General features: G+C 50.7%; 6 protein-coding genes across 6 annotated transcripts; 3 read left to right on the top strand and 3 right to left on the bottom strand.

Annotated features, from left to right (window-relative positions):
* Positions 1-297: 297 nt before the first annotated feature.
* Positions 298-909, bottom strand: N7539_007909 (uncharacterized protein; the record flags this gene model as incomplete). Its single annotated transcript, XM_056937510.1, has 3 exons — positions 298-455; positions 613-810; positions 861-909. 3 exons carry the CDS (start codon positions 907-909, stop codon positions 298-300), a joined length of 405 nt encoding a protein of 134 aa, XP_056787375.1.
* Positions 910-16,220: 15,311 nt separating this feature from the next.
* N7539_007908 (macro domain-containing protein) lies at positions 16,221-16,844 on the top strand (the record flags this gene model as incomplete). Its single annotated transcript, XM_056937509.1, has 1 exon — positions 16,221-16,844. One exon carries the CDS (start codon positions 16,221-16,223, stop codon positions 16,842-16,844), a length of 624 nt encoding a protein of 207 aa, XP_056787374.1.
* A 1,022-nt stretch (positions 16,845-17,866) lies between these two features.
* Positions 17,867-18,838, top strand: N7539_007907 (putative mitochondrial inner membrane protease subunit Imp2; the record flags this gene model as incomplete). Its single annotated transcript, XM_056937508.1, has 2 exons — positions 17,867-18,375; positions 18,463-18,838. The coding sequence occupies 2 exons, from the start codon at positions 17,867-17,869 to the stop codon at positions 18,836-18,838; spliced, it is 885 nt and encodes a 294-aa protein (XP_056787373.1).
* Positions 18,839-19,140: 302 nt separating this feature from the next.
* On the bottom strand, positions 19,141-22,647 carry N7539_007906 (sporulation-specific 71 family protein; the record flags this gene model as incomplete). Its single annotated transcript, XM_056937507.1, has 3 exons — positions 19,141-19,698; positions 19,767-22,475; positions 22,540-22,647. The coding sequence occupies 3 exons, from the start codon at positions 22,645-22,647 to the stop codon at positions 19,141-19,143; spliced, it is 3,375 nt and encodes a 1,124-aa protein (XP_056787372.1).
* A 750-nt stretch (positions 22,648-23,397) lies between these two features.
* On the top strand, positions 23,398-24,272 carry N7539_007905 (GLTP domain-containing protein; the record flags this gene model as incomplete). Its single annotated transcript, XM_056937506.1, has 4 exons — positions 23,398-23,548; positions 23,611-23,669; positions 23,741-23,859; positions 23,966-24,272. The coding sequence occupies 4 exons, from the start codon at positions 23,398-23,400 to the stop codon at positions 24,270-24,272; spliced, it is 636 nt and encodes a 211-aa protein (XP_056787371.1).
* A 1,767-nt stretch (positions 24,273-26,039) lies between these two features.
* Positions 26,040-27,557, bottom strand: N7539_007904 (uncharacterized protein; the record flags this gene model as incomplete). Its single annotated transcript, XM_056937505.1, has 4 exons — positions 26,040-26,425; positions 26,637-27,111; positions 27,190-27,297; positions 27,396-27,557. 4 exons carry the CDS (start codon positions 27,555-27,557, stop codon positions 26,040-26,042), a joined length of 1,131 nt encoding a protein of 376 aa, XP_056787370.1.
* Between the last annotated feature and the right edge of the window lie 312 nt (positions 27,558-27,869).

Genomic DNA, 27,869 nt, shown 5'->3' with positions numbered 1-27,869 from the left:
TACAGGTCGGATCAACCACATCGAACAGACAGATCGGGTATACAGTATAACCCACTCCGTGAAACGCTAGGCCATGATGTCAGCTCTAAGCATCCTAGCAATTGTTGTTGAGGCAGGTACAATGCTCAACTCAACAGTACCTATAGGGAATAGGTATCTACTCTCGAGTCACACCCCTTTGACTTTATATTGCTAGTCTGAGCATATGTACTACTGGAGTGACTGGACACAGACCGTATGGCTGCTGCAGGGAACACAGAGCATTGGCTCCTGAAGATGGTGATCGATAAGGTCCACTTAGTCAGATTGATAATAAGACGAAGTCGGCATGCCATCTCTCGCAACAACAACATCAACAACATCAACAATCCTCTCCGCTTGGCCCCAGACGCTCGCACGCTCTCTGTCCCCTCCTGTGGCTTCTGTGGCTGGAAATGTCTCCCATTCACCAAACTCTGTATCTCATTACCGTGATTACACGGATGACAGTACAACTTCGCGATCTGACTGGATCTGGTAACGGGCACAGCCGCCGTACCCCGGGCACGGCTGGTCCAAAAAGTCAACCCGAACCATCGTCTCGCTCTCGACGTCATATCGTGCCCGGCGTACCAGATGACCCAAGGGCCAGAGCCGCCCGTCGAACGACGATATCGTCACTCGTGTACCCGACGACCTGGTAAATGAAGACGCCCCATTCTTGTGGGCAATGGGAATCACTTGAATCCAAAGGAATCTCTCTGCCTCTTGTGAGCAGTGCTTCCATGGCGATGGTTGCTGTTCCTTCCTTGGAAGTTGCCAGCAACGGGACTGTCGACCTTCAGTAGTAGCTACTAGCCATGACACCAGGTTCCGCCCACCTGGCTTCAGATTGGCCGCATGATGGTGGATCCCCCCGTTCGACCTCATCTGCCTTGTTTGTCTCGAAAAGCCTCGATCGCTTCTCTCAACGGCCATCCCTCGTTGGTGTGCTGGCGTGATCCACCCCCTCCTGTCCTCCCCATTCTCTTTGACCACGACCAGGCGATTTTTGATTCTGTGATAAGGCCATCTGGACCAGCACCATATATATGCTCCCGTCCGATTCCATCGGCTCTGTCTACCTTCTTGAGCATCTCACCCGATTCTACGCTAGCGCAAGACCCACTTCGGGGCCGTCATTGTACAACTGTGATTGTTCCCCATCGTGAAGCGCATGGCTTAAGCTTTGAATCGAGATCGGCTCCGAAGAAACAGAAGGAACAGTGGTCGCCCAAAGTTTGGCCACTGACCACTGGCCACCTCCACGAGGCTCGTGGGGTGCCACACCTCCTATCATGTCATGCACGGTCGGTGCAAGATGAAGCCTACTGTGCTCATCTTTCCGTGGGTGTCAACGACATGAGACCTACAATGGGAAGAATTGGAAACTCACCCTGAAATGGCATATGACGCCGGAGAGATTCATGCGACGGAACGATCGCCGAGAAGCTAGGGAAGATGTTACGGCGGATTTACGGGCTTGGTGGCTACGCAGAGCCGTAGCCAGCCGTAAGCCGTAAGCCGTAAGCCGTAAGCCGTAACGGTGCGATACTTACTTACTTATACCGTTCCCGGGTATACCAGAGCATGCGTCCTGGTATATTTTAGTCTTTTGGCTTGTTTGGTTAATCGACCCGGCTATTTCCCATAACAGAAGACATGCCATTTTTACGACGGTCGTTGCCGGCGGTCGCTCTGTCTCAAAGTGACGTCACAGTCCATATCGACATCTTACTCGGTGATCAAACAGGCCGGACGACAGGAGTGCTCCGCGCTAACGTGCTTTGCCCGTCTTGGTTGCGTCCTGTTCAAAAGTCCCCACGACCAGGTCGTCCACCTGGCCGCCCCGGGCGACGCTATATCTCGGGCTGATCTATGTACTTGGAGATCTAAGTGTCGTGATCGGTCGTAATGATTGGGTTTCTTGTCTTGTTCAGGATGGTCGGAGTGGTCACCTTGATTCGCTAACCGTGAGCGAGCGATGGAACCGGTCCTCGTTATGCATGCCGACGTTTGACGGGTTGGCCACTCACAGTAAGCTTATCGCGCATAATTCCGAGCAGCCGATCTTTCGATCGATGGCCGGTCATTATCTAGATGAATGGGATGCTGATGATCAAACCTTCACGGGGAAGCCAACTCTTTACATAGGGTCAGATCATTTACCAGGTGAAGCAAAGGTATCGTCCTGCCATCGACTTTTGAAAACATGAAGATAGGTCTGATCTTCGGGAATGCTATGCAAATCCCGCGTCTCTGGAGAAAGGCAGGCCAGAGACGGCACCGATTGGCAATCAACCTTTTTTTTTTTTTTTTTTTTTTTTTTTTTTTTTTGGTCCTGTGCCTCCCAGAATTCGCCCTGGTCTTGTTCTTGGCTTGGTCTGCACGCCGCAGACCTGGCTGCTCCCCCTGTCCTTCCTCTCTTCTCATCCGAGTGGATCCTCCCAGCCGTTGGCATGTCATATCCGTCATCCGTCACCTTTGGGGACCCCTGTCTGAAGGACTTTTGACATCTGACGTGGAGGTTTGTAACTCTGTACAACAAGTGATTGATAAACTACTGCGCTCCATCGGTGGTGGTTATCACTGATTCTCGCTAGAAGCTAGTAGCTAGCAGCTACTAGCTACCACTATCTCGGCTGAGACCGGTGGATAGCTTCGCGCGACAGGAACTAGTTTTCTCTGCGACCTCATCGGGAGCAGTTTTACCATTCAGACAGCTCCAGCACTACGGTACCTGGCAGCGCAGGTCAATTCCGCGGACATTGTGAATGCCTCGATGTTTCCTGAGTAAGACCCAGCAAAAACAACCATTCTGGTACTCTCTTGTCCCTTGCCCAGCCTCCTCTACTACAAGTCGCGACGTGTGGACTTGTGGGTGTTTCTGTTCCCTGTTTCCCTCCCTGTTTCCCACCCCGGTTCCAGGAGTCCAGCCCCTTCTTCTGCTCTCGAGTGGAGTCCGGTGAACGGACTCTCTTCAATCTGTCCGTGTGTGTGTGTGTATTTGCAGGTGGAACGGACGGTCTAACGGCTTTCTTTTGGCTTTCTGGCCTCGAGGCTGTTTGGTCTTCATTGGAAGACAACGGAGGCTTGAGAAATGGTGGCGGCGACTGGCCAGTGGCTAGTGGACATTGACAGATTCGATCCGCCCTTGAAGGTTAAGTGACGCTCGATCCTGGGAACGTCCTGCCACTAAGTGATAGTAAGACTCACCTCTGGGTACTATCCTTTTGATGATCGGAAGTGGAAAAGAACTAAAGTACTGCACCGATGCACCCAGCTTTGCAACCATCTGGGGCATTGTTGGGTCACTTGATATGTCTCACTTTTCTACCCAGTCGATACATTGGAATCTACGCAGTATATACTATACACTATACGCTATATACATTTACACATGGTGTTCAGTCCATGGAGGAAGGGAAGGGGTTCATGACTTTTCATCACTCTCAATTGGAGACCCCAGCTCTGGCGAACGCGGGTGTCCAACTAAGCATATGATGAGTCAATTCTCGGGCGGTGCGACCGAGTTGATCTCTCCGGGTCTCCATAGTCTCTTCCACGTGAGATGAACATGACCATAAATCCATAAGAGACGGGTTAGTGGTTCCTTAGTGGCGAGGGTTCAAATTCTGATCATCTCTGCGGTTCTACCTAAGTTAGTACCTACAGTAGTAGACTGGACATAGTCTGAGTCGAGCCGATCGAGCTAGTGATCATCATGTTCACTCAGGGCGTTTTGATCGCCCTTGGAGTCAGGATCGCCGTTGGAGTCCAGACGATCCTAGCATCCTCTGCTGTCGAGTCTAATTCGCCCGATCGGTTCGAAATGTACCCTTTGTGATTTAGCGTCTGAGAGAGTCGAGTCCCAAGCCGGCAAGATTGGTCCGGAGCGACATGGTCGGATAGGCCTGATCTCCAGGGGAGAAAAGGTACGAGGCCGCACGGCACTTTCATGCACCATACATCGTGTGTATTGCACATTGAGTACCTCAGTACAGAGAATTGTTAGTGTGGACGAAAGTCAGCAGCGTCAAGGTTGACTCTCTCTCTCTCTCTCTCCCACGGGCCCGTCCGCAGGGACCTGTTCCATCCTGGAATCGATCGCGAGTCTGTACAAAATAGGAACGAAAGTACCATATGTCCCTATCTGGTTGATTGATGAACCAATCTTGTGATGAATACCTCATGTTAGGATCCCCAAGCCTTGAACACTACGAGCTTGATCACTTCATACACTGGGATTCCAGTCCCGCACACTGTACTTTGCGCTCTGTTCGGACTATCATTGATTCACGGGGTGACGGCCTCAAAAGTCCATACCGTGTAAGTAGAGAGTCGACCCTCTACTAGTACACTCTACACTCTACAGTAGATGGTACTCGGGGTAGAGACTAGAGAGTAGAGACAGGTTGAGTACGGGTGCAGTGACAGCCAGCGGGATACTCCACTTCTCAGCGCCTGGTGACTGTCGCATAGACCACCGCGATGAAATCCCAATCCGCACCCCCATCTATCACAATCTGCAGCAAAGTTGAGCATATAGCCAATTTTCATGCACAGGGTGGACGATCTCGGAGCTTAACATGGGTCGAGAGAGAGATCCCGAGGTCGGCTGCCTGATTCGGGCAACCATGCAAATGGTACATAATACATATGCGTGGTACGTACAGTACATCTACTCCAGTAGTACCTTTGTGTATCACGCTTGGAGTCCGTATAAGCAAGCCAGCCCACTGAGACTACGACTGGCTTAGCTGGAATGAAACCAAGACACTGAAATCTCGTGATAGCTTCCATACCGCAATCCGTATAGAATGCGCGTCAGTTCAAGTACGCTGGGAGCATCGTGCGCATTCAGACGAGGAATGTGTCGACGACTCGACACAGATGATTCGCTCAAAGATCACCTTAATACTTCAAAACACTCGAAGAGATGGTCCTGAGCGGCAACACCCCACACAACCGCGCGGTAAGCGAAAGAAAAGACAGCCCTTGAATGATGCCAGTCATGGCTTCATCATCTCGTTATCCCGAGGACAAGAGATAGATAACATTGAAGCCCCCGAGATGAGACGAGTAGAAGAAATCTCCAACAATGTGTCACTGAAACTCTAGCACCTAGATAGCCTAGAGAATGCGCTAAGAAACTTAATTCGGCGCACCGTGCCGGTTCAGACCATGCACGCCCGGCAATCGAAATTTTCCCATATGAGGACTACTGCTGCTGTCGCTAGACTCGCTATTCGCTAGAGGAGGTGGAATGGACTAGTCAAAAAAGAAGTGGGACGCGATCGACAGGACGCTACGTGCCTATACAATCCTTCTCCGACCGTGATGACCCTATCGAAAAAAAAAAAAGTATAAGCTTGACACAATGCCTCCAAGATCATGCAGTGGGCATTTCCATCAGATCCAAAAAGAAACGATGTATGAAACGAGCAAGTATCCCTTGTCTCATCCTGCTTCGTCCGGTGGCTTCAACAACCATGCTTCGTGCTAGTCTTGTCCTTGGAGACCAAGAAGCGGGCATACAGAGCATGAACATGAATGAAGAAGAACGCAAGGCCTCAAAGAAAAAAAAACAAAAAACAAAACAAAAAGAAAAAAGGGCACGAACGGAAGGGATCGACAGGAAAACAGAGCGGCCAGTCACAAGCTAGCAGCAGCCGTTGGCGCCGTTCAAGGCGGGGGGACTCGAATGGTTCTTTTCTTCCTAGTGCTGATGGCGACGAACTATGCTTGATGACTCCTATCCGGCCCCATTTGAGAGCGGGTCTTGGGGGAGAAGGGATGATCGAATTGTCTTGGAGCTTGCGTGGAAACTTGCTGTCAAATGCCGAGTTCAAGGTTTGGTGGGATCATAGGCAATTTCCAAGCAAGCTTGTCATGCAAAGGTTAACTTGGCTTGAATAATTCCTCTAGAGACTACCCACATCAGTCTGAATATCGGAAATGAGACGAGGATGTCTGGCACATGGAAGTTGTCATCTAAACGTACTAAATTGGTATCCGGAGTATGAGTCAATTGGCCGGACGAGATACGACAATTCAGGAACATATCCGGAAAAGAAAAGAAAAAACAAAACACAAAAACGAAAGCAGCAGCTATCTTTCTCTAGGGGGAAAAGTCATGAGTGGAGTTTTACATCGATCTGTCCACCAGCTGATGGGCTCAATTGGATCAGCGCCCTTCGGCTTCGGCATTTATGTGAGATCAAATCAAGTGATGGTCGTGTTGGCCACGGGAAGCCATCTCGAGCTAGCGAACTACCGTACCAGACGTGAAGTGATGTTTTGTCCGAGGAGCCTCTTCTTGTTTACTGACGGGATGCTCACCCGCCCTGGAGGTCCACGTTTTGGAGAGCTCGCCGAAGACCTCGATCTGATATCTCGCAGAAGGATGCGAACCGAGTCAGACGACGGATTGTGATCTCGTTTGAAAATCGAATATGGCAAACTTTGGGCCCACGAGTCACCCAGGTTTATTGTTCACCACCAAACCTGGAATCTGTCCGGAGACCTTCCGAGCCGCTGTCCCACGGGCTATGCGAACTCTGGCTTCTAACGGTGTCCCATCAATTGTACAGTGGAATTCAAATCTTTTGCTTGGTGAATATACGGTGTGAAGGATTCATAAAACCATACTTTGGACAGACCGGACAGCGTGGGGGGCCACGGTCGCTTCCTGTGGGTTCGGTATTTGCCGATCTTCCTTTCTCGACGCTAGCTTTGCCTGACTTCGACCTTTACCCTTGGGGCGTTCTGCTCTACCGGACATGAGGGTAAATGAACTCGATGTAATATCATCTTACGCTTTGTAGTATGCAGGATGTGTGTTGATGCCGGGTGTGACGTGCCGCCTGACCCGAGTGTTTGTTAACTTTGTTCCGATCGAAAGGATGCGCGATACACACACAACCTTGCCTTGAGGGCTGAATCACGTTTGAACCTACCAAACAATACATCTGTTGGGATCCTTAGGTAGGCATCAAGTACCAACACAATTCTAGTCCAGCCACCAGAAAGCATCGCGATACGAAATGTGATCGGTTCATAGTTCGTACATCCTATTAGTTTCTGACCCTGCCCACCTTTCCTGGCCTTCTCCCCCATCCTCGACCTATGTAGATCGTCGCTGAGTTCATGCAATATCATGCAATATCATGCCATGCAGCCCCTTTGAAAAAAGAAAGTCAGAGCGAAGCAGAGGAATATCCGGCCACTAGTCACTGTAAGTGTACAGCAAGTTCGTCCATCTGTATTGGCGCTCATTTATTTTCCGGGCCCCAGTGGTGATCGCAGACTAAGGTGCACTGGTCCAGGACTATTGTACCATAATGCAGGGCCCGAAGATCACTTACCCTGAAGACTAATGGAAATCTGCATCTCGCTCAAACTAGGCTACAATCATACACAGTTACACACATTCGCGCTGTACGAACCAAAGGATCAGATGACAGTGGAGAAGCTAATTTGTACACCGGAGCATTTCAAGAAAATGAAAAGGGAAAAAGTAGCGACAGCACGGTTCATGCTCCCTGCTCCATTCGGGAACGTGAAGGCTGAACCGAGTCATTTCTCCGTTCCAAAAAAGACGCCACCAATGCACGAAAAATCCGAGCTTAGCTCGCCAATCTCCTGTGTGGAATACTCTCTTTTTTTCTTTCTTTCTGGACTATTTTCTCGGTTTGAATTCTCGTCTGCGTTCTTCCTCAACAGGACGTATCCCGCGTTTTTGCCCGCTTGCCGGGCAGGAAAAAGGGGCGAGTGGATAGTCCAGGCTGAACGGTTATTGTGGCCGCCCGCTTTGGCAACGAAAAAGAAACTCTCCGAGGAGTGGAGCGAGATCTTTGCTAATTACTCCGATCTGAAAGATAGCCACACTCTACACCTGAAACGGTTGGTAGTCGCGCTATTGAAGTGGACATCGTACAGGTTGCTTTTTCTGCCGGACCTGCAAGAAGAAAGCGGGAGAATGATGCGTTGTCCAAACAAGACCAGCCTTCAGCGGGTACTGCAGGCAATCTATCTGAGATGACGAACGTTTCCACCCGTCCAAGGTTGGATCTATAGTTCCCAGGTCGTCCACCTTGCACTTGGGATGCCTGGCTTGCGCGCTTCTCATCGCGGCCATCGCCAAGTCGAGTGGAATCCTGCTTGACGTCGTTGGCCCTGATATGGTATATTTGTTGACACCAAGGATTAACTAGCGCCGTAGCGCGTGTTCATGGAGTCCTGTAGTCTTGGTGGCTTGCAAGATCCCGGCCAAAGATCTTTGGTGCATTCTGATTGAGAGCTCACTACTTCATCGGTGATCTCGTCTGCGATAGATTATGGCCAACTAGTCCCGATACAGCAGCATTGTAGTGAGCGAGTGAGAGACTCGATCCACGGGCAGTTCCTTTCCAGCACCCAGAGCTGGACAACGATCCGGTCTTCTCCCACTGGTGGAGGCACTGCCAGTCAACAATTTGGATATCGGTATCTGCTTATGCCTATAGCAGGCTCATTGGACTGTGAGTGGCGGTCCGTTCTTCATTGTTGGAACTTGAGAATGTGCTTGTAGACTTGTAAATGACTCAGCATTGATGAGCTAACTACCGGTCCATCGAGGTAAGCTTTTTCCTAGGTAAATTTGTTCTTCAACATTCTCGAAAGTCCTGTTCTGCATCATGACGACTGTCCTACAACACGATAACCTCCTCGAGTTGCTCTGTGATGTTAAACCGGTCAGATTCAGAGCACGTTCAATCCCTCTTAGAGCGACCCCTGCTCGTCGTAGAGAACAAATCACTTTACCAATATCTGAGCTGCCTACTGAACGGCTCAACGTATCAAACGCAGTGATAGTAACTGGCGCGCAATACATCGGTCATCGGTAGCAATCCCGCTGCCGTAGATGATATACACGTGGCCCACTATAGAGGCTCGGCTCATATGTTTGCTTATGCTGGCCTTCGGAATATATCCGTCTTAAAGTCACTGCGGTGCAAGAGACAATGGGCGTAGACGACAACATGCAGCTTACACCTGATGGAACTTGACCGAAGCCTCAAAGTCGCGTACGTAGCTAGCTACCTGGTCAAGTTTGATCTCCGACCCTGGCTCCACGGAGCAAGACACTAAATGGAATAGTATGTCTATCATTCAAGCGCTCACTGGTGGAAATACACGACAATCCTTCACGCTCGATTTAAAGATCCGTGCTGTCCTCATATCTAGGGTCAATTCTTTTCAAGAAGCTTTGACTCGGACATCTCTCAGAACAGTCGAACATCGTGGTGTGCTCCGCAATCATTACTCCTGGTACGAACTGGTGTCTAGAAGCTCTTCCTTGACTTTCGTGATAGAATGCGGACATGTTCATCCGTCGTAGAACGTGACTGCTGATCCGGACTGACACCTATCTCCCTGATGGAGCAGCTGCTCCGAGGGACGTTTTACGCAAAAGTCATCCGGAAGCGTTGGATTCGACGAGTTCGGGCGTCACGACTCATGTACATCCTTGGCATGGACCGTGATGACCTCGATTGTGGAGTGTTTAATCTCCCGACTTCCCGGTGAACTGGGCCCTCTGAGACCGCGACATAGGTGGACAACGCTTGTACAAATCGATCCGAGCGGGTCACGATATCTCTCTTTACCGATTTCCATCAGTCGAGTGTCGTGAGGTGATTGATGTTCATGGATCAATCCGAACCTACGATCCGGCCAACGCGGACCGCTCCAACGTTCAATGTTCCAGGGGATCCACACGGATTCGGACGTTGACCGCCTCGATCGGCGCGTGGAGAAGGGGAGTCCAACGTTCCGCGAGTTGACTAGCACGTCTCGTCATCATCGCCTAGTGCGAAGCTTGGAATGGGCCCTTGGAAAAGTCCCCTCGTACTGTACACGCGAGCGATGAAGAAGAAGGAGGAGGAGGCGGAGGAGGAAAATTGTGGAAAATAGGCTTTTGATCATTCAAGCCAACAACCGGCGCTACACGATGCCAGATGATGTCTCTCCTCAAGCCATGTGGAGGGAGCTATCCGAGACTTTGACAGGAAGCGATCGGCCTGTTTTGTCGCATGGCATTCCAAACGAATCTCGGCACTTGTCCTCACAGAGCTCGGAGGATTTGCAAACAAGATTTTATTCGTCAAGCGTCGCGATCAATGGATATGTGTGCCGCGTTCACTTTCATGTTCACCCCAGCATGACAGACCAGGTCCCGGTAGAGATGAAGACGGGTGTGCCTGACTGCCGACCATCACCAGATCTTGGGGCCAGGAAAACTTGAGGAGTGGATTCGCCGTTTGCCCCCCCCCCCCCCTTCTTTGCCCCACGCCCATCTTAAACATCTTAAACGATGGATCCCAAAGGAGGGAAGACTCCGTTGACTCCACACCTGGAAGGGCGCTATTCTGCTTGTCTGAGAGGAAATCCCGAAATCTCGGAGCTGGGCCTGGCAGATACGTCCAGTCTAGAGTAGAGCGGCTCGTCATGGCGTCAACGGTCAAGAGATCATGGAGATGGAAGAGGCCACCGTCTCCGACAATCTCGGTGACTTTGGAGATGATTCTGAATCGGTCTTCCACACCGATCAGATAAGAAGGGGGAGAGGCTGACTTCCACGTCCTCATCATGTTGCCCCGACAATCCACTTCAGTGTGGTTGTATCTTGGTCCAAGGCTAAGCAACCTTTTGTTTTGTTTTTTCCGTATGGTCACAGGGCGGATTGCAGACTGTTTCCTCCAGAGCGCGCCATGGAGTCTCAGGAATGACGTCCAGATCCGGGCTAACAAGAGACTCGAACACAGCGCTGTCGTCACTGCAACCCTCGCTATACCAGTAAGCCTGTGCTGATCGAATGTTGCCATTCCACTTCCACGGAGCAATTACTTGATGCAGTATGGACATGCTCCCACATTACCAGATAGAGTATAGATGGGGACAGGGAACTACTGGACAGGGAACTACTGCGCGACTGCGCAACTGCCTCGGGCTGTCAATTAGGCCCTAGGAGCATCACGCGGGCCACATCACGATTCTAGTTCAGACTAAGGAGACTTCTCCGCCACCGCATGTTCAGTGGAAAAGAAGCTATCCCATCAGTCTCCACGTGTCGTTTGAGAATGATTCTCAAATCCCGGCAAAGGGTTGGGGATCGAGCTACTTCCGTTGACCCAGACCGTATCAGGTCTCCTGAACGAGCCTGGCACGTTCGCCCTTTCTCAAAATGGATGTACACTGGGTCCGGCATAGGGGTTCCAGTCGCATACGTCGCCACGTGTGATCTAGTCGCCGCACGATCACGGTCCTACGATCCCGTGTCTTAGATTCACGATGGAGCCAGACCGTTGGAATCGAATGAGATGCCGCGGTAGTGAAGAATGCGCTTTGTCTGGTTACTCTGTAACGCTGGATCGTACGTGATGTGCATGAGTCGAGCAAACAGCTCCTCTTCGACTTTCAATTGAGAAATTTTGGCCGAGGGAAACTTAGCGTGGGTGTCTGGATCATCCTCTTTGTGGTCATTGCTGAATGACTGAATGACCCCTGATCTTCTCTGGGCAGTGGAGAAGCAACGAGGTCCAAATCATGATATTCCGATAATCCAGGCAGACGTGGCGGCATTTGTGACATGACTAGTGCCACATACCTACTACTCTAGTAGTATATCCATGTCAATGGTCAACGTACGTCTATTACGTACTTCTTCCACAGCTCAGCAATATCAATGGCTCTATCAGCTGCGCAAGTAGGGCTACTCCCCGATCATGACAGTCGATCATGGGCAGGCGACAGACTATTGTACCTGAAACCCATTGTAGAGCTCAGATAATTCTTTTGATGAACCAGTCATCTCGTCTCTCAATCTCGATCTCATGCGATCGAGATATCTCCCGAGAAATTGAGAAGCATGTCTCGGAGCTGTATCCAGGTGCCGCTGTCGAGCGTCCGGGCGCCAGTCCAAGCGTCACGCAGTCGAGCGGAAAATCCGTCTCCTGCGAGGACTGCCCGTCGTTGATGAAGTCCCAGACTCCCAGGGGAAATAGTTTGATCAGCGGCCATTGGTTCGGTAGTAAAGACTCATGGAGTATCGTGCTCCCCTCTTTACACGGCCACGGTGTTTTTCCCTCGTTCAATGAGAAGGAGAGTGGTCTTGCTTGAACACTGACCAGTGACCAGTGACCACTACTTAGGCGTGACCATTCCAATTACGAAAGTGATCAGGACTTTGTCAGGTTTTTTTCCCATAGAGAGTGGAGATGCTTACTTTCCTCTGAGAGATTCCGGATCGTGTGGCGAAGAGTGAGAATTTTCCATCAGGGAGGATTGCACAAGACTTTTACCGAGGACACTTGACTTTGACGTAGACATCTGGCACTATGTGACCTAAACCGGAGCCATAGTAGATTTGCAAATTATTGTGGCTCGGGACATGACCGACGGCTCGTTGACCCGGTTCCTTCTTAGACTCCAGTGTGCAGTTCAGTGCTGGAAACTATTCGTAGGTGTTCCACTCTGCAAGAAAAGGGAAAATTTAACAAGGTTCTGCTTCAACAACTAGTCACGTTGTCTATCGACGATCTGCACAATCCCATACTTTCTTCAGCCCTCGTGTGACTGCCTAGTCTACAATACTATACGAGACACACATCTGTCCTACGATTGTCGCCACTCATAGCGTCTTGACAGAAATTTCTTGCGTTTCTTCCCTTTTCCCCACTCGAGATTGTCAGATAGGGTAAGGCTACAGCAGGGCAAAGGCAAGCATTGCTGGGTTGACGCCAAATATGACTGCGTCTCATTGAAACTGGACCCGGGACGAGCAACTGTCTCACGATGGTCTCCGAGATCAGTAACCCCTGAAGCCTCTGAAGTGTCCGAATGCACCTCGTCCAGAGATTGCATAGAGTCGCGACTGTCCATTGAAATTTCATCTGCAGGAGCGGTATCAATCTGCTCCAGGTACTTGGGCTGTTCTCTGCTCAACCGCGAGGGTTGATGTACAAGGCTGACCTGTCTCTTCGGCTCACCAGGGCAATCGTCAATCGAAACTCCCCTTGAAAGTCTACGGGCATACTACATAGCTGTCAATCACGTAGATGTCCTCTCCTCAGCTCCATGGATGTCCTTGTTTCCCCCCCCCCCCTCGGTCTTCACACAATCGCCTATCTCGTCGCTCACAGATCCTGCAGGCTGTTCGAAATCCGAGGGTTGACAGTCTCCTCCAGCCTTGAGTTTGAGTCCTTGTGAAGCTCTTCCATAAAGCATCCTTCTGCAGGATTTATCGTGCCAGGGATCAGTACAATAGGCTGCAGATACGGTAACGCCCGCAGCGGGTCGTGAGAAAAGAAACACCACAAGGTAGCCAAGACGACTCGTAGAAAGGGGGACGCCCATTTACGACGTACCATTGAGCAAGTCCAAGTCGGCAGGGAACTCTCATATGTGACAGAGCATTGTTCCTAGCTCTTCATTTGGGTCTCAAATCCCATCCTCCATGATCATGTCCTTGTAGTGTGTTGTAACAACGGATCTGATCTGACGCCCTGATTATCGTAGAGCCGGCGAATCTCCCCGTGGATAGAATATGTGGCTCGCTTGTTCGGCCGTGGTTATCTGATATAAGGCGTGAGTCCATGAAGGGTTCAGCATCAAGGGCACTAAAGGGCGAGAGTGTGGAAGTTCGAGAACAGTGTTCAGCTCACCATGGACAGAAATGTGACATTTTTAGCAAGAGGTGGTGCCCACAGCAGCTGGGATCGAGCACGCGATGAAACAAGTATCTTGTCTTTGTTTGCGTGGACTAGCCAAGCAAGATATGGCTAGTAGGTTGACCCCAGCACGTCGAGACCATCGATCAGGGAGAGATGAGTGGAAGTAAGCTGAGCCAGGAGGACTTGTCACAGCAGATGGTCAGTGCAGACAACACCGCACCGGTATCTCACAAGCTTCTTTTGCGGAGAGCCCGCCAGATATGCCTTGAACGTCAAGGAATTTTCACGCCTAGCGAGTGGTACCGAAGATTTGAAGCATCGGCGTCCATCTTTGTTCTCCCCAGGATGGTATTAATGTAGGTCTCACGTGAAGGGGTCATCTTTCACCTGATACATGCATTTTTTATGAAGCGTAATCCACGGCGAGACTATACAACCACAGAAATTCTTTGTAAGTCAAGATTTTCTTGAGCCTCCAACGGAACTAGGATACATCGTATGTCCGCAACGAATTTGACGGTTCTGATTAACCCATGGAGTAAGTTACCAGGACATGTTGTAGAGCCACACACCATCGAGCTTCCATCTTACAAAAAAACCTTGGAACTCCTTTCCGGCATGATTCATGCGGGCAGTTCGGGCAATATGCCGGCGGGGCTATCGTGAACAAAAGCACGCTCAAGTGTGTTTCCAATTAGCTGGATTAGACCCTGATTACAGGGGGGGCAAGAGCAGGGAGTAATCTCATTGGTAATTTGGAAGGAGGTCCGATCGAAATCGTGAGACTTGGAAGAAGCAGCAAGAGGTGATGCCTATAATTAGGGAGGGATTCTGTTCGGTCCCGAGAGTAGCATGTCGCTAGAGCCGGGGTAGGCGGCATTTTTCATCAAATGTAAGGCAAGGGTCCTCTAGGCCAACAATGAGCGGACATCTTTCTGGAGACCAGACCAGACGCACCTGTATTTGACATAACATGGATGAGCTCGGCTTCACGACTGAGTTTTCCCGCTTATGAAATAGATGATTCGGCCCCGTGGTGGATGATCACCCCTTTTGAAAATGCTTCAACCAACGTTGCAACATGATTCAATCTCCAGGAGAAAAGATTTCTCACGACCACGTATTTCGACTCAGAAGGGTCTCCAGTTCCAAGCCCAGACAGAGATCGCGCTAGCAAGACTCGGTAGACTCAACGTCCAATCGACCTCTCTCTCCCTCTGTCTCTTTCTCGCACGCGGGATCAGACCCCTTGGAATGGATGCGTTGGTGTCAGATTGTTCTCACAGGCCGATATGACCCTGAAACCCTTCTGACCCGGCACTCGTTTTGACCTTCACCCGACAGCTACCTCATTAGTTCTTCCTGCTTCGTCTTGACTAGCTCTCATGAGTAGTGAGCAATCGTGTGGCGGTGGGCTAGAGCAAGTCATGCACGAGTTTCAATCCAGAGCCTTCCCCGAAGAATTCCAAAGAGTGAGGCGCTGACAGCGCTAACCGTTGACACGGCATCAAATGTGAGTGACCGGGGGCCCCGATCTAGTGAAACCTTATTCGCCTGCTGATTCCTGGCTGCATATGCGGACTTGACATCTGCAATGCAGCTTGCCGCATGGGGCTGCAGTCCGATCGAGTCACTCAGCATCGATCATGTAAATCGAATTCGAATATCGCCAATGTTTTATCTCTAAGCGAATGTATGTTAGCTGGTTCGAGGGCTGGATCCAAGTTGTGTCCCACCGCATGTTTCTCTCTGCATGTATCACCTGCATGACAACCTATGAGTCTTTGCTGTGTATTTGAGAGTCTCCAGGATGAGAGGGTTGATACTCTGCCTGGTAGGCGTGGAATCACCGTGCGCTTACACAACGTTGAGCAGCAGTATTCGCAGGCTCTAGGATTAACTGAATGATGACCAAGGAGTTGTTAGATTAGGTCCTGGGACTTGTCTTCGCATTATAAGCCACCAGCAGCCCGAAGCCATTTTGTCGTGGGCTCTTCTTGGGCTGTTCTTGAGTCTGCAGACTGCAGCGAGGCCCATTCTGCCCTTTTTAATGGCGTCGCTAATGTTTGGCATCACTAGAACTTGCTCTCAGCAGGATCTGAGATCTGATCATCTGACTATGCCATCACAAGATTAGCCCTTGACCGTACGACTAGAAGCCTTCGGTGAGGTACTGAGAGAATACTTCTCGTCGATGACTGAGACTCATTCTTTTCGTGGAAAATTAAATGTCGTATCTTAGAAGACAAACCCAACTCAGCCTTGGTCAGCTAGACACTGATCCCAGACTCAACCTTCTCTCGTACGCCCACGTGACCATGTTTGCAGAAGACGTCACTCGCCAGGAAATAGAACATGACATGACAACCCAACCCTCCAAACCTTCAATAAATCAAGAACTCATCTCGCATCAAACTTCACAGTGCTTTTTTCGCGCTGAACGTTCACTCACAAATCTCGAGAGAAGGGTCGATTTCATCTCCTGTCATGGCTCGATCTATGGTAGTCGCGCTCTCCGAGATTCCAACACTATCGTCATTCTATCGTTCACGCATCCAGGTGAACGCGGATCCCTGGCAGGTTGCGGCTCAATCTCTGAACGATAATATATCTGTGATATGCTCAGATATCACGGAACTGGAAGTAGATTGCATCGTCAACGCCGCTAATGGATCCCTCCTGGGTGGTGGCGGTGTTGATGGCGCCATTCATCGCGCTGCCGGCCCTCGGCTGCGCGATGAATGTGCAAAACTGGACGGCTGTCAAACGGGAGACGCAAAGATCACTTCAGCCTATGAGTTGCCCTGCAAAGCGGTGATTCACACCGTGGGACCGATCTACCACAGAGCGCAAGGTGATGCCGAGTCTCTGCTGCGTTCGTGTTACCGTCGCAGTCTCGAGGTGGCCGTGGAGCACAAGATGCGGAGCATCGCTTTCTCGGCCATCAGCACTGGCGTGTACGGCTATCCCAGTGGGAAGGCTGCATTGGCCGCCAGCGATGAGGTGCAAAAGTTCCTGATCCGGCCTCAGAACCTAGATAGGCTGGACCGTGTCATCTTCTGCAATTTCACTGAGAAAGATCAGATGGCATACCAAAAGGTCCTACCGTAAGTCCTGTGATTTCGCTTCGACCAAGCTACAGAAGGAATTGGCTAATTCAGTCATACAGATCTATCTTCCCGCCCACAGAGGAGGATATGCGGCTCGGGTCTAAGGAGGACCAGGACCAGACGTGAATAAGGAGAACATGCCAAGACCCTGGTATGTGAAGATGTCTTAGAATTCACTTTCAGTGATGGTCAGATGGCTGATGATATAAAATTCCAGGTCCTCTCAATTCGAACGATGCCTCTATGGACGACAACATCAGTCTTACTCTTTCAAACAGACATTAAAAAGATTTTAGTCCTCTATGGCTCATTGAGAATAGCTTGTCTGTGAGATTAGAAAACTCACACGACCACATCTCGGTCCACAACCACCGACTTACTAGGTGTGTCGTCAAAAAAGGGTCAGGCAAATTGTTAGCACCCTGAAAGATCCTCGGCCTTGTGCCATAGAATGGCGACTAGTTCCTCACTATGTTCGCAAGTTCGCCTCTGAGTCACGTTTGCAGTTTGGCGTTGGTTACTTTATCACATTAGCGTTGTATTCCAAAGACAGCCGTTCTGTGTCTTCTTTGATTCAAAAGATGATGAATTCACATTCCATTTCTCCTATTGTAGTTTGAGAAATCATATGTTTCATTCCAGCGTCCAGCCCACCACGAAATATACTCAGCATCTATTAAAATATGCACAATTCCCCAATCTGGTCACGACATATTTCAGTACTTGGCTCTAACAGCTCGGGGGCTGACTCTCCGGGCCAGAATAACGGTAGGACAAACAATGCAAACGTACTGTCGATCAAGTTCTCCACTTTCTTTCTATCAATTTCACATGAGCAACTGCAGCCACGGCGACTAGGATCTCCGCAGACAGATCAGCGATTTCTTCAAGACGCTCTGCACAGCACGATGAGCCAGAGCTCAGTAACAAATCTGCAAGGTCTTTAGTCTTAATTCTATTCCCATCACTTTCAGTACTCCCTACACAACCAAAGATCGCGGCAAACCACTTCCGCCTACGAACATGCCACCTCCAGATCGCATGGTCGGCAAGCTTTCAAAGCTACGCGCAATCAATCCCACCGACGCCAAACTTCTCGCTCGAAACGGGAAACCTCTACCAAAACGATCCGCAAATGCTGCTCCTCCTCCACAACCAGAGCCCCAGCCAGAACCAGCCTTCTCCTCTGAACACTATGGTCCCAGCCTCGGTCGCCGACGGCTTTTCGAACCTCTCCGCAATACGTTCGCCCGCTTCCGCCAGCGTTGTAGGAAGCTTCCTACCCCGATCTTGCTGTCTGCGCGAACAGTGCAAGTTATGATTCCAATTGTACCGATCGGCTATTTCCTGACAGACAATGTGATGCGCATAACAAAAGTCAACGGGCCGTCAATGACGCCGTACCTGAACGAAAACTACGATCAGATGCATACGCAGAGTGATACGGCACTTATACAGATGTGGTCGAAACATCGATGGATACCTTGGAAGGATGGCCGAAGACTGGAAAGGGGCATGGTTGTGATATTCCCGTACGGTGCCTCTCTTCCCTGACTGCGACTTCTTGAATCCGGAATTCTGTGTTGAATACTGATTTGGGCCTCAACCCTGACAACCAGATCCCCCGCCGACCCGTCTCGTAAGGCTGTGAAGCGTATCGTTGGCCTGCCTGGAGACCGTGTGACTAATCGAGACTTCCCCAACGAAGGGGCGCACCTCGTTCCCTGGAATCATGTCTGGGTAGAAGGAGATGCGGCGAACCAGCAGCGCTCAATGGACAGTAACTCATATGGTCCTATTTCTATCAGCATGATTGAGGGTCTAGCCATCGCTGTATTGAGCCCCCGAATGCGCTGGTTGAATTGGAAGGACTGGGAATCAAAAGACGTGGATGCTGCCGGGTCCAACGGTCGATTGCGCCCCGACTATCGCAAGAGCATACAAGATCGTATAGTGAAGAACGCGGCCAAAGTGGAACGACCTCCAGAATGGTAGAGGTCTTTGAGCTCGGGCATACCTGCGGTTGGCAGCTCTTGTGACGTGCGGCTCTCGGAACCAGGATAGCCGGGACAGTGCTTGGGGCTGGACCCTTGGGGACAATACTGTACAATCACATTCTTTATATCCACTAGCGACGGCTGAAGTATATACAAAAACGAAATGCATCACTCAATCAGACTCCCTTATATTCCACCATCCTTTCTCTACTGGTGTATTCGCAAAATGAATGGTGCTGACTGCTGAGACTGGCTGTAGGCTTAGTGATGAGACAGACCAGGCAGGTGAGAAAGCATCACCTATGACGCAGGGACAATGCGAATCTCCTCTTCCATTTCTTCCTGTAGTCGGTCCATCTCCGATGAAATGCTCAAGACCCAACGGTCTCTTTCCATGCGGCTACGAGCCATAAAAACAATACTTCGGCCGTTCTTGCCGAGTGCCGACACATGTCGCAGAGATCGTGTGGATTTGCCGTGGGAGACTTTATGCTCGGCACGGAAATAGTTCTTGCGCCGAGGCTGCCAGATCACGAAGGTAGTGGCGGTGTCTTCATCCCGGCTGGTAAATGTATCTGACGCAAGATACACGCGAGGCAGAGCAGACACGCCCGGGTTGTTGTTATCAAAAGTTTCGTTGGCGTACAAAAGGTCAGCCTCAGTTGCTAGTCCTGAGTAAATGTAACAGTTGTTCAGATCAATGACGGAATCGAGGTCCTGGTGGATATGAGGGACTTCTGTACCGCTCCTCTGACGAAGCGTGCTTCGAAAGATGACCAGTTTGCCTGCTGTAAGGACAACTTGACATTTTGCGAACGTTGCATGGCGTCGGGGCTTGCGATAGAGTTGACCGGCCATCTGAAGGACGATGTGTTACTCAGTGATTTGGACTCCCAGCAGATACTCACGGCATGCACCTGACTTACCTTAATCGGCCGACAACCTGCCAGTAAGCACATGTTGTGTAAATGTGGCGACGCCTCCGCTTTCCTCAATTCCCATTTCTGTGCAAACTGCCCCACGGCAGATTCTAACTCTTCATCGATCTCAAGAATTTTGAGATTCCTCTGGCGTACAGAGTGGAGTTCTGCAGCATCTTCAAAGCAGCGCTTTCTCCAGTAATTCACTAAAGCTTCCATTCCCTTGACCCATTGATCTCTCGTGGCCTGATCGAAGGCTTGTAGACGAATCACCAGTCCATTCTCGAGGACCAGTTCAAAGACTCGATCGGACTCAAAGTCCTTGGTGGTACCGTCCTCATTGCGATCGTCGTCGGGCTCCGGATGGAAGTTAACAGAAGGCCCTTCGGACATGTTGGGATCAGCAGGACTGCTACAAGGACGCATGTTTCGGACTTTTGTCACTTTGCAGAGATCGATATATCCCTCGGCTTGACCGATGTTGTGCACGTTCCTTCGATACTGTGCAAGCGCCTCTTCGTCATGGTGTCGAACAAATTCCGGATTACCACTTTTCAGCCAGGAAATTTCACCATCTTCCAAAGCATACGGCTCAACATCCCACCACATTGGCATTTGATCCATGATCTGGCGCGTGGTTGGCAACTCCGAGCTTTCAGGCAACTCGAAGCGTGGCAGTCCAGGTGGTATTGCCCTTGCCGGGCGGCAAAAGAACATTAAATGATCTTGTGTGTAGAAATATAGTCTCTTGTAGAACATTTTGTGCATCCGCTGATGTAGTCCCTTCTGGGATGTCAATCGGATCAAGAAGCCTTCGACAGGAGGGGGCTCCTCTTCTTTAGCCCCTCCGTTTGAAATAGTCGTCGGATAGTGATGTCGGGGTCGAAGCTCGAGTTCATGTGCGGACAGCATCGCCATCGTTCCGTACATGTTCTCTTCCTGTACGCCATAGATCCATTCGATGCGGTCGTATCGTTTCCAGGCCAGACCCATCTTTTGTGTCTTGGACCACGACTTCAGAACCTCACACCACTCAGGGCAATCCTGTAATAAATCAATGCAGCCTTTGATAATATTCGATGCCACGAATCCTTCCTGTGCTGCAGCACGCCCCAGCACCGTCGTGTGCTGACTCTTGTCACTTTTCACCCCGAGCCGTTCTTCAAGTTGACCGAACGGATTGTTGAAAACTAAGGACACGCCTAGGTCAGGCACATTGATCGGCAGTATGTCTGGTCGCCGCCATCCAAGAATCTGTCTGATCAAGGTATACCATTCAGTGGCATGTGCTGTGGACTTGGGTCGTATAATGAACATTTTGTTACCATGACTGCGAGAATGCCATATGACAATAGTCTTATCGAGAGCCGAGTAGAGATTGACTCTGGTGGTTTTTCTATCAAGGCGCACGTTCCAAAACGGCTTTGATTTATTCTTCGGGTTTTGAGCGTCGGGGATGACACGGGTCCGGTACATTTGCAGGACGAAAGGGCTGTCATCAGTGGAGCCTTTGCGGCATACAACCAAGTATTCTTTCCAGTCATCTACAAGTCGAGATTCCATTCGTAAGGAATCTTTCTCCTGGTAGTCTTCCGGGAGAGTATCTTGGAGCGTCTCTTCGACCAAGACCAGCATCTTTTCCGCCTTGATGATCTCTCCATCTTGGACCTTCCGGCGGCGCGGGCGATTTGTGGAGATCGCCCCATGCGTTCGGTTAATACGAGAACGCAGTCTCTGTTTTTTGTCTAAGACATTGTCGTCCAAGTTGAACCGTGTCACTTTCTTGGTGATTTTTCGATGTCTCGGGATATTATGGTCGTGGCTTTCCAATTCGGCGTCATCCTCGTTCTGCGGCTCCTGACGCTCCAAGGTCTGTTTGGACACAGCCGAGGCCTTGCTCTTGGATCTTTGGTTCTGAGGCCTGGACTTGAGCAGTCTAGTAGTGGAGTCAGCTTCGCTTGGAGCCGCAGAAGCACTCGGAGTCAGGGGACTGCCGTGCCTATTTTCGATGATCCTCAGATGTTGCGATCCTTGTGATCGCTGCCGAGCTCCCGGTGACGGTCTCGCGAGGCGAACAGTAGACGAGGTGTGGTCTGTATTGACGCTGCTTGCAATGTCTTCCCTAGCGGTCACGTATGACGAGGCCGTATTATCGTCGCCGCTCGAGTGATCGTCGTCGTCGCTTGGTGAGCCGTCATGCCTGGAACGGGGGCGGGCACTCGCCCGTGGGGTTGCATCGGAATCCTCCTCGGATGCGGATCCGCCCTCGGCATGCACGTTAATCACTTCATTCCCCTCGGTGGAGGTAGCAATCTCCCCTGTGGTGCGTTCGGCTTCGGAATCCGTCCCAATCACGTCATCTTCCGATACGGGGTGAGACAACGTCCGCAGCTCCCCGGGCGTGTCGTCCTCGGACCCTACCGACTCCGTCGCGCTTTCGTCCTCAGAAGCAGCTGCGTCGTGAGAATCGCGCAGCGTGAGTATTGCTTCTTGAGCCGGTTCATTGACCACGTGGCCTACACCGTCGGTTTGGCCTTGATTGTAGTGAGCAGCCACAGGGTCGATGGAGAATGAGAGAGTCTTGGATGAGTAGTTCTTGAACTGTAGACGTGCGCGATACCATGATTTGCGATGACCATTAATCCAGCCCTTGGGAATCGGACCGATGAAAAAGCGCCGACTCGTCATGTGTAAGTGGTGAGCAGAAGCATGGCGCTGTTTCGAGAGATGTCATCAGCGAGAGCTCCTGTATATGTGGTTTTTGTAACTGCAGACTTACCAGTTGTTGCTCAGTATAGGACCCCTTCTGCAACCCCTGATAAGGCTCCTCGTCCCCCGCCTGAGGATGTTGCGAGGGAGTCCCGCTCGACTCATCTTGAGCGGTCATGGCATTGACGTTGACTGCCTCCAGCATCAAGGATCTTTGCTGAGCATGAGGGGCAGACTCCGCAGTATCAAAATCAAAATGCTGGGAGCATGCGCTGAGAGAAAGAAGATCGGGTGAAACTGGGATGGTCCGTGTTGAGATCGACTCCAGGCACCGCCCAGTTCAATCATGTAGGATTCAATGCTGTCGATCGATTTGGTGGATCCATGGGTCAACCCCGACGCTCAATTACGTCATTTGCAGATGGGTGTAAACAGTGCAAACAAAGCTCGGTCTCATCCGCTTAGCTTCCGTAAAATAGTACAACAAGTCACAAGAATACCTACGGCCGCGTTGTCCATTCCCTGTGCTGCAAGCTGTTTGCGGTGTTTGAGATGTTTGCACCTCATTTGCTGCAAAGGTCCAATTACGGTTTCAAAAGCGGAGTCGTCGTCGTGGTCAGCACCACAATTGCCCCCCGCCTCCCCAATTGAGGCCGATTCTCACCAGTGTTTCACCGCCTGTCGGTCCCTAATTGGCAGCTGCTGGCGGTGAAGGAAACGGTCGAGGGGGGTTCGGAGTTCTGGACAGCTGTAGCCTGTCGATGTTATTCTAGTTCCCCGCCTTAAAGTGGGCTGTTTGAACTAAGTTTAACTCATCACCCCTTTGCTCTTGACTCTTGAGCAGCTCCTTTTCTTCTCTCCTACAACTTGCACACCAATCCCACTTCAGGATCCCCCCCCCCCTCGACACTCTTTGCATATCACCATCATGTCTCGTACCAACGAAGTTCACGCTCCCGGCACCTGGTTCAGCAGCATTCCCCGCTCCTTTGAGGAGGTGCCAATTGATACTGCCAACGGCAATGCGATCTTGACTGTCGAGTTCTTGGAGGCTGCTGGATCCTTGGTCTCTCTCTTTGGTGGGTAGCTTCACAATCCGAATGATATGTGAAATCGAGGCTTATCGGACTCAATTCTACAGATGTGATCGGTGGAGTCGGTCTGGCTGCGGTCAAGAGCGATCTGACGGGCAACATCACGGTATGCAGGGTGCCCCGATTCAACGGCGCGGGACATAGAGCAGGAAAGGCCACAAACTGACTCAAGTATAGAAAGTTCAAGAAAGATACAACAAGGCTCCTGCCGAGTCCCAGACCCTGCAGGATCTGGTCCGAAATGAATTGAAGTCGGGGCAACACAAAGCGACCGAGGGACTCCTTTGGCTAGTTCGGTACGTTGGGCCATTCGTGGATGGAAATTGGCAATCCTATCTGTCGCTTTGGTTTTTTACCCTGAGTCATTGATCGTGGGCACGGGTCTGACATTTTGCTGTCTAGTGGCCTTCAATTCACCGCCTCCGCCCTCCGTTTGAGTCTCAACAACCCCTCCGAGGAGCTCAATGCATCTTTCTTGGGCGCGTACAAGGCCCCCGGTGGCCTCAGCACACACCATGGCTACATCATCCGCAAAGGCACGGAAGTCGCCATCAAGTCTGGTGTGCCATACCGCAAGGACTTCTATAACAAGCTGGGTGAGAATCAGGCCGAGGTCAACGTCGCCCTGGAGAAGGAGGTCAAGGCTCTGGAGAACGTGGTCACCATTCTGCTGCAGTTCCAATCCACCCCCGAGGCCCAGTGGAAGTAGGCGGCTATGATAGATGATCGGCATTCTCGATCGTGGTAGAACCAACCGCTCTCGCTAGCATGGCTTCTGCACTCTGTACATATTTATTTAAAACTGTGTCCTATTGGAAGCGATGAACCCCAATTTTTTTTTTTTTTAATTTAGCAAGCTCGACAACCCATTTTGATTGAACCATTGCATCAACTTGGCTCTTCACCCACTGCAATGGAATGGCCGTGGTGGTGGGCCGCATAAAGGTCTGCCCCTTGTTTTGGACGTAGTTTGGCCCATGTCTAATTGATAGGCCTAAGAGATGGGCAGCTTGAGTCACTTGTATGTGCTACCGGAACCACTCCACCTGGTGGAGCTCTTATGTCAATTCCAGGCATTCCATCTGACAAGGTTCTAGATCGGGTCCTTTAATCGGTCGATGGACCTATTGTCCGTCAAGTTGGCTTATCTACGATTTGGTGCGAATGCTACCAATATGTTGCAGTAGGTGGGTAGGTACCCAAGGGATGCGGGTAAACGTCGTCCCAGCACTGCGCTATATATTCATTGTTCGCTGGTACGACCTGCACCTGTGGAGTTGGGGCGTACATGGATGCCCAACAGCACGTGGACAAGCTGGCTCCCGGTCGACATAAAGGAGAAGACTTCAGAGAATATAATCATAAATGTTTACCACTTTCAAGTGGAACAATCCATTATTGAAAGACATCTCTCAGAAACCAAGCAACGTTGAAGCCAAACGCCAACTTTGAATTAATGGCTGCATCAATACCCTGGATCCACTCGGATGCGACTGGCCCCCGTCAATGCGCCCTACTCCCGATTATTGGAATATATTTCATTAGTAGATCAAGCCTCCCAACCAGCCCTGCCGGGCTAGCTCAATCGGTAGAGCGTGAGACTCTTAATCTCAAGGTTGCGGGTTCGACCCCCGCGTTCGGCTATTCCTACAGAAAAACCTGAGATATTTCCTTTTTTGCTTGTTTTTCACGTGCACGACATATACGTGGTGTATCACTCCTCCTACATAACCTTTTGAGTCCATATATACGGTCACTATTATCAAGCGACGTGCCCTGTTCACCGATCATATGCCCGAGTGATGATGTATTTCTGTGTTAGTGGCCGGGCTAGACGGCAACTGATTGCCCGCCATCAGAAGAGTTCCGTGGAACTCGTCGACATTGTAATAATCTAAATGATCCTGGCTGTAGGCTAAGCGTCGTAGTTAGGGTTTACCGTAGCTGGGTAGGGCGGCGCGACTCGCTAGTACACTTTTCAGCTAGCTGCAGTCGCACAAGACGGGGTCATGGTTACAAAATTACAGTTGACATGTCTGACTCGGGAATACCTGGGCATTTCAAGGGGCGTAGGTAGACAGGTAGACAGGTAGACAGGTAAGTGGACATTAAGTAGTACAGTACATGGAACAAGCTGCAAGCTGCAAGCTGCAAGTTCTCGACCACGTGCAGACCCAATTGTCGGGCTCCACCCACGTGGAGTGAAAGGTGGTGTCACTTGCCCAGGTGTCGATGGGGAGATGTATTATCGAAACTGCATTTGATGATCGATTGAGATGGATTCGAGAGAAGTCCCATGAGGTCGGGTTGAGTCACTGGTAAGACCTACCACATGCGGCTTTCCCCAAAGCTTCCAACAGTGGATGTCCGTGGATAAAACACCCGACCTGGTCGGCCGCCTCAAGACTGGAACAAACGAAAGTCGTGTATTTTGATATATAAAAAGGTGGTTGATATCAAAGAAGACAATTAGACATTAATGCTCATTTCCCGACACATAAAACGTCTTGTGCACATTGACGCCCTGGAAGAAAGTCCCTCCGTCATTATTCTTCGGATTCAAATCCTCCTGACTGCTGGTGCGACTACCATTCTTGACTGTGGAGGTGGGGATCGTCGTGACGACGGCGCGGGTATCCTCTGGGTCCAGATCTGGGCGCCAGTATCGCGGGGTGGAGTGATCGGAACGAAGCGCGTTCACGCTCGAAAGGGGCATGCTGCCTCCGGTACGCTTGCTGCGACTCCCTCCGTAGCTGGTGTCGCGGAACCAGCGGAAGAGAGGGCGGAGGGTGACGAGACTGCCGGCGGCGATGCCGAGACTGGCCTCGACGTTGGACCAGATGGAGATGTCGGTGGTTGCATCTGTGGGGATACCGGCAAAGGGTCAGTAGCTGATATGAAGATGTTGGATTGACAGTCCGGTTTGCAATTTCTTTCTTTCCTTCTTTTTTTTTGGTGGGGGGGGGGGGGGGTTGGGTTGGGGTTGTTCCTCTTCTATTTCCTTCTTTCTTTTTTTTTTTTTTGAATTTCCCTCTCGATAGTCCTCTGGGCCAGAGTGTAGCCTCCAACTCACATAGGAAATCGGGATCCTTATAATCATGAAGAAAAGGAATGCGGACAATGACTGCAGCACTAGCAACACATCCCATGCCCAAAATCCCAGCCAAAGCGGCCTTGGTCCGCACGTTCATATGTAGATTCCACACCAGGAAGATGGGAAGAAGACCCAGGGTGAGATCGCAGAGCGTGGCGGTCACACTGTAGACATAGGCCATGTCGATGATGATATCCAGATTCAGACAGTGGCCATGGACGGGGGAGGTCGGATCAATCTCCAGGCGAACCTGCTGCCAGAAAAACGAGATTGGTTGGCATTGTAGCGTCAGCATCAGCCAGAAGACGAGACCCACGACCGTTGTGACGGCAATGACGCCCCAGAGAATGAGCGTGTGGATTCGAATGACGGTCAGGCGCAGGAGCGCGACGGCAATGGAGATCTTGGCAACGGCGCATACCCAGACGTAACTCGTCTGGCCGAGCCACCACCACTGGACGGGCGATAGATAGAAGGTTAGAGAATTGACCGGATGAAGTCGATGCCGGACTGGGTTGTGGATGGGACTTACAAACATGGCGGTTTCCATCGTCCCTCGCTGCATCAGGGCCAAGGATCTCTGACCCATGCCATAGAATGCGCCGGTGATTCCGCACAGTGCAAACAGAATATTCAGCAACTACGCAGGCCAAAGATTGATCATTAGTCAATCCCTCCAAATGAAAGTGAGGCCACACCCCATATCGTATACTTCACAGTCCCCATCCCCTCACGTACCATTGCAAACACCATCAGACAGTCGTCCCAGCCAAAGGCCTTGACGAGTTTAAGTCGAACAAAACATCGCAAGCACACGGCAATGAAGGAGAGTCCCAGAAAGACGGTAGTGACGATGAAAATGGCCTTGCTGCGGCCATCGGGCATTGGCTGCATTGTCATGGCCGACGAGTGGTATGGAGAAGTAGCAAGTTTGACTACCTGTCGGACATGGTCCAGAGAATGATTGGAAGGGATAGTCGATTCGTCAGATCAGATCGATTCTGACAGGGTTCAGTGTTGGTCCGTAGAGGGCGTATCAGTTCAAGCAGGCGAAATAGACTCCGTAGGAAGGATGATAGAAAAAAAAAAACAGAAATCAAAAAAAAAAAAAAAAAAAACACCCCCAAGGCTGAAGGAGAGAATAGAGAATGATAGAAGGAATCAGATGGACGGTTTCGGCCAGACCAGAAGGATCAAGCGGTACAATAACGG

Source organism: Penicillium diatomitis (assembly GCF_028827545.1).
Source record: "Penicillium diatomitis strain IBT 30728 chromosome Unknown utg000011l_segment0_segment0, whole genome shotgun sequence".
Classification (NCBI taxonomy): Eukaryota; Fungi; Ascomycota; class Eurotiomycetes; order Eurotiales; family Aspergillaceae; genus Penicillium; species Penicillium diatomitis.
This window is presented reverse-complemented; position numbering and strand designations above follow the sequence as displayed.